Below are 11,665 nucleotides of genomic sequence, written 5' to 3' on the forward strand. Positions count from 1 at the left end.
CGGTCCCCCTCTCCCTCTCCCGGTCCCCCTCTCCCTCTCCCGGTCCCCCTCTCCCTCTCCCGGTCCCCCTCTCCCTCTCCCGGTCCCCCTCTCCCTCTCCCGGTCCCCCTCTCCCTCTCCCGGTCCCCCTCTCCCTCTCCCGGTCCCCCTCTCCCTCTCCCGGTCCCCCTCTCCCGGTCCCCGTCTGTCTGTCTGTCTGTCTGTCTGTCTGTCTCGCTCCGTCTGTCTGTCTGTCTGTCTGTCTGTCTCGCTCCGTCTGTCTGTCTGTCTGTCTGTCTGTCTCGCTCCGTCTGTCTGTCTGTCTGTCTGTCTGTCTCGCTCCGTCTGTCTGTCTGTCTGTCTCGCTCCGTCTGTCTGTCTGTCTGTCTGTCTGTCTCGCTCCGTCTGTCTGTCTGTCTGTCTCGCTCCGTCTGTCTGTCTGTCTGTCTCGCTCCGTCTGTCTGTCTGTCTGTCTCGCTCCGTCTGTCTGTCTGTCTGTCTCGCTCCGTCTGTCTGTCTGTCTGTCTCGCTCCGTCTGTCTGTCTGTCTGTCTCGCTCCGTCTGTCTGTCTGTCTGTCTCGCTCCGTCTGTCTGTCTGTCTGTCTCGCTCCGTCTGTCTGTCTGTCTGTCTCGCTCCGTCTGTCTGTCTGTCTGTCTCGCTCCGTCTGTCTGTCTCGCTCCGTCTGTCTGTCTCGCTCCGTCTGTCTGTCTCGCTCCGTCTGTCTGTCTCGCTCCGTCTGTCTGTCTCGCTCCGTCTGTCTGTCTCGCTCCGTCTGTCTGTCTCGCTCCGTCAGTCTGTCTCGCTCCGTCAGTCTGTCTCGCTCCGTCAGTCTGTCTCGCTCCGTCAGTCTGTCTCGCTCCGTCAGTCTGTCTCGCTCCGTCAGTCTGTCTCGCTCCGTCAGTCTGTCTCGCTCCGTCAGTCTGTCTCGCTCCGTCAGTCTGTCTCGCTCCGTCAGTCTGTCTCGCTCCGTCAGTCTGTCTCGCTCCGTCAGTCTGTCTCGCTCCGTCAGTCTGTCTCGCTCCGTCTGTCTGTCTGTCTGTCTGTCTGTCTCGCTCCGTCTGTCTGTCTGTCTGTCTGTCTCGCTCCGTCTGTCTGTCTGTCTGTCTGTCTGTCTCGCTCCGTCTGTCTGTCTGTCTGTCTCGCTCCGTCTGTCTGTCTGTCTGTCTGTCTGTCTCGCTCCGTCTGTCTGTCTGTCTGTCTCGCTCCGTCTGTCTGTCTGTCTGTCTCGCTCCGTCTGTCTGTCTGTCTGTCTCGCTCCGTCTGTCTGTCTGTCTGTCTCGCTCCGTCTGTCTGTCTGTCTGTCTCGCTCCGTCTGTCTGTCTGTCTGTCTCGCTCCGTCTGTCTGTCTGTCTGTCTCGCTCCGTCTGTCTGTCTGTCTGTCTCGCTCCGTCTGTCTGTCTGTCTGTCTCGCTCCGTCTGTCTGTCTCGCTCCGTCTGTCTGTCTCGCTCCGTCTGTCTGTCTCGCTCCGTCTGTCTGTCTCGCTCCGTCTGTCTGTCTCGCTCCGTCTGTCTGTCTCGCTCCGTCTGTCTGTCTCGCTCCGTCAGTCTGTCTCGCTCCGTCAGTCTGTCTCGCTCCGTCAGTCTGTCTCGCTCCGTCAGTCTGTCTCGCTCCGTCAGTCTGTCTCGCTCCGTCAGTCTGTCTCGCTCCGTCAGTCTGTCTCGCTCCGTCAGTCTGTCTCGCTCCGTCAGTCTGTCTCGCTCCGTCAGTCTGTCTCGCTCCGTCTGTCTGTCTCGCTCCGTCTGTCTGTCTCGCTCCGTCTGTCTGTCTCGCTCCGTCTGTCTGTCTCGCTCCGTCTGTCTGTCTCGCTCCGTCTGTCTGTCTCGCTCCGTCTGTCTGTCTCGCTCCGTCTGTCTGTCTCGCTCCGTCTGTCTGTCTCGCTCCGTCTGTCTGTCTCGCTCCGTCTGTCTGTCTCGCTCCGTCTGTCTGTCTCGCTCCGTCTGTCTGTCTCGCTCCGTCTGTCTGTCTCGCTCCGTCTGTCTGTCTCGCTCCGTCTGTCTGTCTCGCTCCGTCTGTCTGTCTCGCTCCGTCTGTCTGTCTCGCTCCGTCTGTCTGTCTCGCTCCGTCTGTCTGTCTCGCTCCGTCTGTCTGTCTCGCTCCGTCTGTCTGTCTCGCTCCGTCTGTCTGTCTCGCTCCGTCTGTCTGTCTCGCTCCGTCTGTCTGTCTCGCTCCGTCTGTCTGTCTCGCTCCGTCTGTCTGTCTCGCTCCGTCTGTCTGTCTCGCTCCGTCTGTCTGTCTCGCTCCGTCTGTCTGTCTCGCTCCGTCTGTCTGTCTCGCTCCGTCTGTCTGTCTCGCTCCGTCTGTCTGTCTCGCTCCGTCTGTCTGTCTCGCTCCGTCTGTCTGTCTCGCTCCGTCTGTCTGTCTCGCTCCGTCTGTCTGTCTCGCTCCGTCTGTCTGTCTCGCTCCGTCTGTCTGTCTCGCTCCGTCTGTCTGTCTCGCTCCGTCTGTCTGTCTCGCTCCGTCTGTCTGTCTCGCTCCGTCTGTCTGTCTCGCTCCGTCTGTCTGTCTCGCTCCGTCTGTCTGTCTCGCTCCGTCTGCCTGTCTCGCTCCGTCTGCCTGTCTCGCTCCGTCTGCCTGTCTCGCTCCGTCTGCCTGTCTCGCTCCGTCTGCCTGTCTCGCTCCGTCTGCCTGTCTCGCTCCGTCTGCCTGTCTCGCTCCGTCTGCCTGTCTCGCTCCGTCTGCCTGTCTCGCTCCGTCTGCCTGTCTCGCTCCGTCTGCCTGTCTCGCTCCGTCTGTCTGTCTCGCTCCGTCTGTCTGTCTGTCTCGCTCCGTCTGTCTGTCTGTCTCGCTCCGTCTGTCTGTCTGTCTGTCTCGCTCCGTCTGTCTGTCTCGCTCCGTCTGTCTGTCTGTCTGTCTGTCTGTCTCGCTCCGTCTGTCTGTCTGTCTGTCTGTCTGTCTCGCTCCGTCTGTCTGTCTGTCTGTCTGTCTGTCTCGCTCCGTCTGTCTGTCTGTCTGTCTGTCTGTCTGTCTGTCTGTCTCGCTCCGTCTGTCTGTCTGTCTGTCTGTCTCGCTCCGTCTGTCTGTCTGTCTCGCTCCGTCTGTCTGTCTGTCTGTCTGTCTCGCTCCGTCTGTCTGTCTGTCTCGCTCCGTCTGTCTGTCTGTCTGTCTGTCTCGCTCCGTCTGTCTGTCTGTCTCGCTCCGTCTGTCTGTCTGTCTGTCTGTCTGTCTCGCTCCGTCTGTCTGTCTGTCTGTCCGTCTGTCTGTCTGTCTGTCTGTCTGGCTCCGTCTGTCTGTCTGTCTCGCTCCGTCTGTCTGTCTGTCTGTCTGTCTGTCTCGCTCCGTCTGTCTGTCTCGCTCCGTCCGTCTGTCTGTCCGTCTGTCTGTCTCGCTCCGTCCGTCTGTCTCGCTCCGTCTGTCTGTCTGTCTGTCTGTCTGTCTCGCTCCGTCTGTCTGTCTGTCTGTCTGTCTGTCTCGCTCCGTCTGTCTGTCTGTCTGTCTGTCTGTCTCGCTCCTTCCGTCTGTCTGTCTGTCTGTCTCGCTCCTTCCGTCTGTCTGTCTGTCTGTCTCGCTCCTTCCGTCTGTCTGTCTGTCTGTCTCGCTCCTTCCGTCTGTCTGTCTGTCTGTCTCGCTCCGTCCGTCTGTCTGTCTGTCTGTCTCGCTCCGTCCGTCTGTCTGTCTGTCTGTCTCGCTCCGTCCGTCTGTCTGTCTGTCTCTGTCTGTCTGTCTGTCTCGCTCCGTCTGTCTGTCTCGCTCCGTCTGTCTGTCTCGCTCCGTCTGTCTCGCTCCGTCTGTCTGTCTGTCTGTCTGTCTCGCTCCGTCTGTCTGTCTGTCTCGCTCCGTCTGTCTGTCTGTCTGTCTGTCTCGCTCCGTCTGTCTGTCTGTCTCGCTCCGTCTGTCTGTCTGTCTGTCTGTCTCGCTCCGTCTGTCTGTCTGTCTCGCTCCGTCTGTCTGTCTGTCTGTCTGTCTGTCTCGCTCCGTCTGTCTGTCTGTCTGTCCGTCTGTCTGTCTGTCTGTCTGTCTGGCTCCGTCTGTCTGTCTGTCTCGCTCCGTCTGTCTGTCTGTCTGTCTGTCTGTCTCGCTCCGTCTGTCTGTCTCGCTCCGTCCGTCTGTCTGTCTGTCTGTCTGTCTCGCTCCGTCTGTCTGTCTGTCTGTCTGTCTGTCTCGCTCCGTCTGTCTGTCTCGCTCCGTCCGTCTGTCTGTCCGTCTGTCTGTCTCGCTCCGTCCGTCTGTCTCGCTCCGTCTGTCTGTCTGTCTCGCTCCGTCTGTCTGTCTGTCTGTCTGTCTGTCTCGCTCCGTCTGTCTGTCTGTCTGTCCGTCTGTCTGTCTGTCTGTCCGTCTGGCTCCGTCTGTCTGTCTGTCTGGCTCCGTCTGTCTGTCTGTCTCGCTCCGTCTGTCTGTCTGTCTCGCTCCGTCTGTCTGTCTGTCTGTCTGTCTGTCTCGCTCCGTCTGTCTGTCTGTCTGTCCGTCTGTCTGTCTGTCTGTCTGTCTGGCTCCGTCTGTCTGTCTGTCTCGCTCCGTCTGTCTGTCTGTCTGTCTGTCTGTCTCGCTCCGTCTGTCTGTCTCGCTCCGTCCGTCTGTCTGTCCGTCTGTCTGTCTCGCTCCGTCCGTCTGTCTCGCTCCGTCTGTCTGTCTGTCTGTCCGTCTGTCTCGCTCCGTCTGTCTGTCTGTCTGTCTGTCTGTCTCGCTCCGTCTGTCTGTCTGTCTGTCTGTCTGTCTCGCTCCTTCCGTCTGTCTGTCTGTCTGTCTCGCTCCTTCCGTCTGTCTGTCTGTCTGTCTCGCTCCTTCCGTCTGTCTGTCTGTCTGTCTCGCTCCTTCCGTCTGTCTGTCTGTCTGTCTCGCTCCTTCCGTCTGTCTGTCTGTCTGTCTCGCTCCGTCCGTCTGTCTGTCTGTCTGTCTCGCTCCGTCCGTCTGTCTGTCTGTCTGTCTCGCTCCGTCCGTCTGTCTGTCTGTCTCTGTCTGTCTGTCTGTCTCGCTCCGTCCGTCTGTCTGTCTGTCTCTGTCTGTCTGTCTGTCTCGCTCCGTCTGTCTGTCTCGCTCCGTCTGTCTGTCTCGCTCCGTCTGTCTCGCTCTGTCTGTCTGTCTGTCTGTCTGTCTGTCTGTCTGTCTGTCTGTCTGTCTGTCTGTCTGTCTGTCTGTCCGTCTGTCTGTCCGTCTGTCCGTCTGTCTGTCTGTCTCGCTCCGTCTGTCTGTCTGTCTGTCTGTCTCGCTCCGTCTGTCTGTCTGTCTGTCTGTCTCGCTCCGTCTGTCTGTCTGTCTGTCTCGCTCCGTCTGTCTGTCTGTCTGTCTGTCTCGCTCCGTCTGTCTGTCTGTCTGTCTGTCTCGCTCCGTCTGTCTGTCTGTCTGTCTGTCTCGCTCCGTCTGTCTGTCTGTCTGTCTGTCTCGCTCCGTCTGTCTGTCTGTCTGTCTGTCTCGCTCCGTCTGTCTGTCTGTCTCGCTCCGTCTGTCTGTCTGTCTCGCTCCGTCTGTCTGTCTGTCTCGCTCCGTCTGTCTGTCTGTCTCGCTCCGTCTGTCTGTCTGTCTCGCTCCGTCTGTCTGTCTGTCTCGCTCCGTCTGTCTGTCTGTCTCGCTCCGTCTGTCTGTCTGTCTGTCTCGCTCCGTCTGTCTGTCTGTCTGTCTCGCTCCGTCTGTCTGTCTGTCTGTCTCGCTCCGTCTGTCTGTCTGTCTGTCTCGCTCCGTCTGTCTGTCTGTCTGTCTCGCTCCGTCTGTCTGTCTGTCTCGCTCCGTCTGTCTGTCTGTCTCGCTCCGTCTGTCTGTCTGTCTCGCTCCGTCTGTCTGTCTGTCTGTCTGTCTGTCTCGCTCCGTCTGTCTGTCTCGCTCCGTCTGTCTGTCTGTCTGTCTGTCTCGCTCCGTCTGTCTGTCTGTCTGTCTGTCTGTCTCGCTCCGTCTGTCTGTCTGTCTGTCTGTCTGTCTCGCTCCGTCTGTCTGTCTGTCTGTCTGTCTGTCTGTCTCGCTCCGTCTGTCTGTCTGTCTGTCTGTCTCGCTCCGTCTGTCTGTCTGTCTGTCTGTCTCGCTCCGTCTGTCTGTCTGTCTGTCTCGCTCCGTCTGTCTGTCTGTCTGTCTGTCTGTCTCGCTCCGTCTGTCTGGCTCGCTCCGTCTGTCTGTCTGTCTCGCTCCGTCTGTCTGTCTGTCTGTCTGTCTCGCTCCGTCTGTCTGTCTGTCTCGCTCCGTCTGTCTGTCTGTCTGTCTCGCTCCGTCTGTCTGTCTGTCTGTCTGTCTGTCTCGCTCCGTCTGTCTGTCTGTCTGGCTCGCTCCGTCTGTCTGTCTGTCTGTCTCGCTCTGTCTGTCTCGCTCTGTCTGTCTGTCTGTCTCGCTCCGTCTGTCTCGCTCCGTCTGTCTGTCTGTCTGTCTGTCTCGCTCCCTCTGTCTGTCTGTCTCGCTCCGTCTGTCTGTCTGTCTCGCTCCGTCTGTCTGTCTGTCTGTCTGTCTCGCTCCGTCTGTCTGTCTGTCTGTCTGTCTCGCTCCGTCTGTCTGTCTGTCTGTCTGTCTCGCTCCGTCTGTCTGTCTGTCTGTCTGTCTGTCTCGCTCCGTCTGTCTGTCTGTCTGTCTGTCTGTCTCGCTCCGTCTGTCTGTCTGTCTGTCTGTCTGTCTCGCTCCGTCTGTCTGTCTGTCTGTCTGTCTCGCTCCGTCTGTCTGTCTGTCTGTCTGTCTCGCTCCGTCTGTCTGTCTGTCTGTCTGTCTCGCTCCGTCTGTCTGTCTGTCTGTCTGTCTCGCTCCGTCTGTCTGTCTGTCTGTCTGTCTCGCTCCGTCTGTCTGTCTGTCTGTCTCGCTCCGTCTGTCTGTCTGTCTGTCTGTCTGTCTCGCTCCGTCTGTCTGTCTGTCTGTCTGTCTGTCTCGCTCCGTCTGTCTGTCTGTCTGTCTCGCTCCGTCTGTCTGTCTGTCTGTCTCGCTCCGTCTGTCTGTCTGTCTGTCTCGCTCCGTCTGTCTGTCTGTCTGTCTGTCTGTCTCGCTCCGTCTGTCTGTCTGTCTGTCTGTCTGTCTCGCTCCGTCTGTCTGTCTGTCTGTCTGTCTGTCTGTCTGTCTGTCTCGCTCCGTCTGTCTGTCTGTCTCGCTCCGTCTGTCTGTCTGTCTGTCTGTCTCGCTCCGTCTGTCTGTCTGTCTGTCTGTCTCGCTCCGTCTGTCTGTCTGTCTGTCTGTCTCGCTCCGTCTGTCTGTCTGTCTGTCTGTCTCGCTCCGTCTGTCTGTCTGTCTGTCTGTCTCGCTCCGTCTGTCTGTCTGTCTGTCTCGCTCCGTCTGTCTGTCTGTCTGTCTCGCTCCGTCTGTCTGTCTGTCTGTCTCGCTCCGTCTGTCTGTCTGTCTCGCTCCGTCTGTCTGTCTGTCTCGCTCCGTCTGTCTGTCTGTCTGTCTCGCTCCGTCTGTCTGTCTGTCTCGCTCCGTCTGTCTGTCTGTCTCGCTCCGTCTGTCTGTCTGTCTGTCTCGCTCCGTCTGTCTGTCTGTCTGTCTCGCTCCGTCTGTCTGTCTGTCTGTCTCGCTCCGTCTGTCTGTCTGTCTCGCTCCGTCTGTCTGTCTGTCTCGCTCCGTCTGTCTGTCTGTCTCGCTCCGTCTGTCTGTCTGTCTCGCTCTGTCTGTCTGTCTGTCTCGCTCTGTCTGTCTGTCTCGCTCTGTCTGTCTGTCGCTCTGTCTGTCTGTCTCGCCGTCCGTCCGTCCGTCCGTCCGTCCGTCCGTCCGTCCGTCCGTCCGTCTGTCTTGCTCCCTCTCTCTCTCTCTCTCTCTCTGTCTGTCTGTCTCACTGTCTCTCTCTGTCTCTGGGAATCAAAGCTGGGATCTTCCTGCTCTGCGAGGCTCACTGCTCCTGGACAGTGCGTTTACCTACTGATCCACTGGAAGGCTCTGTATAATTCCACCCACACACTGTGACCCTCCTCCTCTTTGGTTGCCTCTATCTACACTGCCATCTCGATGTGCTGCTTCTGACAGTCACCCTACCCTTAGCACTGCTGATCCACACTAATCCCCAACAATTCGTCCACAAATAGGAGTGTGGTCTACTGCACTGAGACCGGGTATCTCAGACAGCAAGGGAACGATCCTCAGGGGCAGGTTTACAGCATCCTGCATTCTCCCAGCTACAGATACTTTGATTTCAGCTACAGAGAACAGATCGAGTCTCACTGGCTGTTCCTGTTGCGATGGAATTTTATCCAAGGCTGGGGTTGGCCTCTCAGTCACTACTCCAGTGCCCAGTTTGAGAGTGAACCTGCCGTGTTCTGTGCACACCTGTTACAACCGAACCAAAGACCAACCCAGGCTGGAATTACAGCGCTGTCCTCTAATTTACCACTCAGTCAAACCTCCCCCACCTCAGCCACCGATTTATTAGACTGATGGCAGTCCCTACACCCAGCAAAACTGCCCCCTGGAGAGACACACTGGACACAGCACTGCCCCGCTGGAGAGACACACTGGACACAGCACTGCCTACACCTGGAGAGAGGCACTGGACACAGCACTGCCCCACCCGGAGAGACGCACTGGACACAGCACTGCCCCACCTGGAGAGAGGCACTGGACACAGCACTGCCCCACCTGGAGAGAGGCACTGGACACAGCACTGCCCCACCTGGAGAGAGGCACTGGACACAGCACTGCCCCACCTGGAGAGAGGCACTGGACACAGCACTGCCCCACCTGGAGAGACATACTGGACACAGCACTGCCCCACTTGGAGAGACATACTGGACACAGCACTGCCCCACCTGGAGAGAGGCACTGGACACAGCACTGCCCCACCTGGAGAGACATACTGGACACAGCACTGCCCCACCTGGAGAGACACACTGGACACAGCACTGCCCCACCTGGAGAGACGCACTGGACACAGCACTGTGTGATAGCTCTCAGCACTGGACTGCTGTCTGGGTCACTGTGAAACACCTCTCCATCTCTGCGGAATCAAATAGCCTGACTCAAACATAACAAGAAAACACAATGTGGGCTAAACATACACCCAGAGTGCGATCTTTCCACTTCTCCGCCAACACTGGGATCTTTACCCAAGTGGCCATTCATCTTCTGGGAGTCCAGTCAGCGAGGGTCAAGGCGGGGGGGACCAGGGGTGTGTACCTGGGGGAGGGGACCAGGAGAGGTGGCGGGGGGGGGGGGACCAGGGGTGTGTACCTGGGGGAGGGGACCAGGAGAGGTGGCGGGGGGGGGGGACCAGGGGAGAGTCCGGTCCAATCCTCACCCAATGACCACACACGCACATTGTATCCAGAGTCAATGCAAAGGAACGGGGACCAGAGTTGATTTTTCCTTTCTGTGTTCCCAGTAACCCCCCAAATCCCAATTGACACTGTGCAGAAACTGAAAAACATTCACTTTAACCCTTCCTCCCCCAAATAAATCAATCAACCAAGCCTGTCAGAAATGTCAATATTTTTGCAAAGCTGTGAAGCACTGGAGAATCCCACCGGTCCCGCCTGCCCTGTAGACTCACAGCCCTGTCTGTCCATCAGACTCATGCATTATTGACATATTAATGGGTTCCTTACCGAGCCTGTTGTCGATGGGAGGCTGGGTTCCCAGACAGAATGCCCAGAAGTCGGGGCAACAATCAGACACGGTCCGGTTACAGAACAGGTCGCAGTAACAGATGGTGTCAATGTAAGGCACCGTGCAAATATCATCCCTGCCCGGGCAGCACGACCCCAGGCGGCTGCAGTAAGAGCCCTGCGGGTCCCGGATCCCCGTGCGGTGTAAGCCCGGGCTCAGCTCCCGGCGGCTGCGGCTCAAGGCGGCCTCCGGACCCTGTGAGAGGAGAGAGAGGAGCAGCAAGACAACGGGGGCAAGTTTAATATCCATTGGGAAACGGACAGCTTCCAAACTCCCAGAGAAATCACTGACTCTCTCAGTCCTGTAACAGAGGGAAAGGGAGAGAGGGTAAATACATCCTGCACATCACAGGCAAAACCATCCCTAGCCCACTCACATTTACAAAGTGCCAGCTTCCCATTTAATAACTTCACTCTCACATTAACTGTAAATCACCGCCCTTCGTTCCCCGTTCTCCCTCAGTGTGTTTGATTATCTGCCTCGCCTGTTGCCCCATCCCATAGTTTGATAGTTTTAAACATCCAGTTATGGATCTGTCTGCCTTTTAATACCTGGCTGATGTTCGATTACTTCCAGAGATTCTCCTACAGATATATCAGTAACCAGACTGAACTATTATATAACTCACACTCTCACTGATCCGCCACAATTATTACATTCACATTTTCGATCTGTTTTGCTCTCCTGTACATTTCAGTATTTGTCATTTCACAAATCTGTTGCCCGGAGTAACTGCATGCCCTGCCCGAGAAACCCACCCTCAGCCCTGCCCGAGAAACCCACCCTCAGCCCTGCCCGAGAAACCCACCCTCAGCCCTGCCCGAGAAACCCACCCTCAGCCCTGCCCGAGAAACCCACCCTCAGCCCTGCCCTGGAAACCCACCCTCAGCCCTGCCCTGGAAACCCACCCTCAGCCCTGCCCTGGAAACCCACCCTCAGCCCTGCCCTGGAAACCCACCCTCAGCCCAGCCCTGGAAACCCACCCTCAGACCTGCCCGAGAAACCCACCCTCAGACCTGCCCTGGAAACCCATCCTCAGCCCTGCCCTGGAAACCCACCCTCAGCCCTGCCTGAGAAACCCATCCTCAGCCCTGCCTGAGAAACCCACCCTCAGCCCTGCCCTGGAAACCCATCCTCAGCCCTGCCCTGGAAACCCACCCTCAGCCCTGCCTGAGAAACCCACCCTCAGCCCTGCCTGAGAAACCCACCCTCAGCCCTGCCCGAGAAACCCACCCTCAGCCCTGCCCTGGAAACCCACCCTCAGCCCTGCCCTGGAAACCCACCCTCAGCCCTGCCCTGGAAACCCACCCTCAGCCCTGCCCTGGAAACCCACCCTCAGCCCTGCCCTGGAAACCCACCCTCAGCCCTGCCCTGGAAACCCACCCTCAGCCCTGCCCTGGAAACCCACCCTCAGCCCTGCCCTGGAAACCCACCCTCAGCCCTGCCCTGGAAACCCACCCTCAGCCCTGCCTGAGAAACCCACCCTCAGCCCTGCCTGAGAAACCCACCCTCAGCCCTGCCCGAGAAACCCACCCTCAGCCCTGCCCTGGAAACCCATCCTCAGACCTGCTCAAACTCTGCCTAGTTTGGTTCTAACAAAGTTTTACACTCACTCCCCTTACCCCCTCTGACCGGGCGCATTAAGCCGGCGGTGTGAGTTTTAATGCTCCACTTACCTCGGTGCGGCGCAGGAGCAGTCGGCAGGGAGGGGACGGCTGTTTTCGGGAGCTGGACTTTGTCTGCCCGGGTTTATGTTCCCGAGAGCCGGCAGCGAGTGGTCAGCTCTCGCCGTCGCTCCCCTGCTTATGTAGAGCGACGCGCCCCCGTCAGGCTTACAGGCAATTACAGGGCAGGTTGTCTCAGAGGCGGAGGAACAGCTGAACATACATTGGCTGCACCGCGTTCGGACACAACCAAAACTTGCATTTATATAGCGCCTTTAAGGAAGTAAAACGTCCCAAGGAGCTTCACAGGAGCGATTATCAGAGAAAAGAATTAGCACCGAGCCACATAACCAGATATTAGGACAGGTGACCAAAAGCTCCGTCAAAGGGTTAAGTTGGAGGATGGAGAGGCAGAGAGATTTGGGGAGGGAGCTCAACAGATGAGGGCCGAAATGGCTGAAGGCACAACCGCCAATGGAAGGGCAAATGAAATCGGGGATGCATAAGAGGCCAGAACTGGAGGGACGCAGGGTT

At 58.0% G+C, this 11,665-nt stretch overlaps 1 protein-coding gene across 1 annotated transcript in view; it reads right to left on the bottom strand.

Annotated features, from left to right (window-relative positions):
• tinagl1 (tubulointerstitial nephritis antigen-like 1) overlaps window positions 1–11,269 on the bottom strand; it is a 130,339-nt gene extending 119,070 nt beyond the window's left edge. The window contains exons 1-2 of the mRNA XM_068006380.1: window positions 11,144–11,269; window positions 9,407–9,768 (exon numbers count right to left, since the gene is read on the bottom strand). Of these exons, the coding sequence (XP_067862481.1) occupies window positions 9,407–9,716 (310 nt within the window). The 5' untranslated portion in view covers window positions 9,717–9,768; window positions 11,144–11,269. The remainder of the gene's footprint in view (window positions 1–9,406; window positions 9,769–11,143) is intronic.
• Window positions 11,270–11,665: the final 396 nt, after the last annotated feature.

The sequence above is a fragment of the Heptranchias perlo genome, chromosome 26 (assembly GCF_035084215.1).
Source record: "Heptranchias perlo isolate sHepPer1 chromosome 26, sHepPer1.hap1, whole genome shotgun sequence".
NCBI classification, from domain to species: Eukaryota; Metazoa; Chordata; class Chondrichthyes; order Hexanchiformes; family Hexanchidae; genus Heptranchias; species Heptranchias perlo.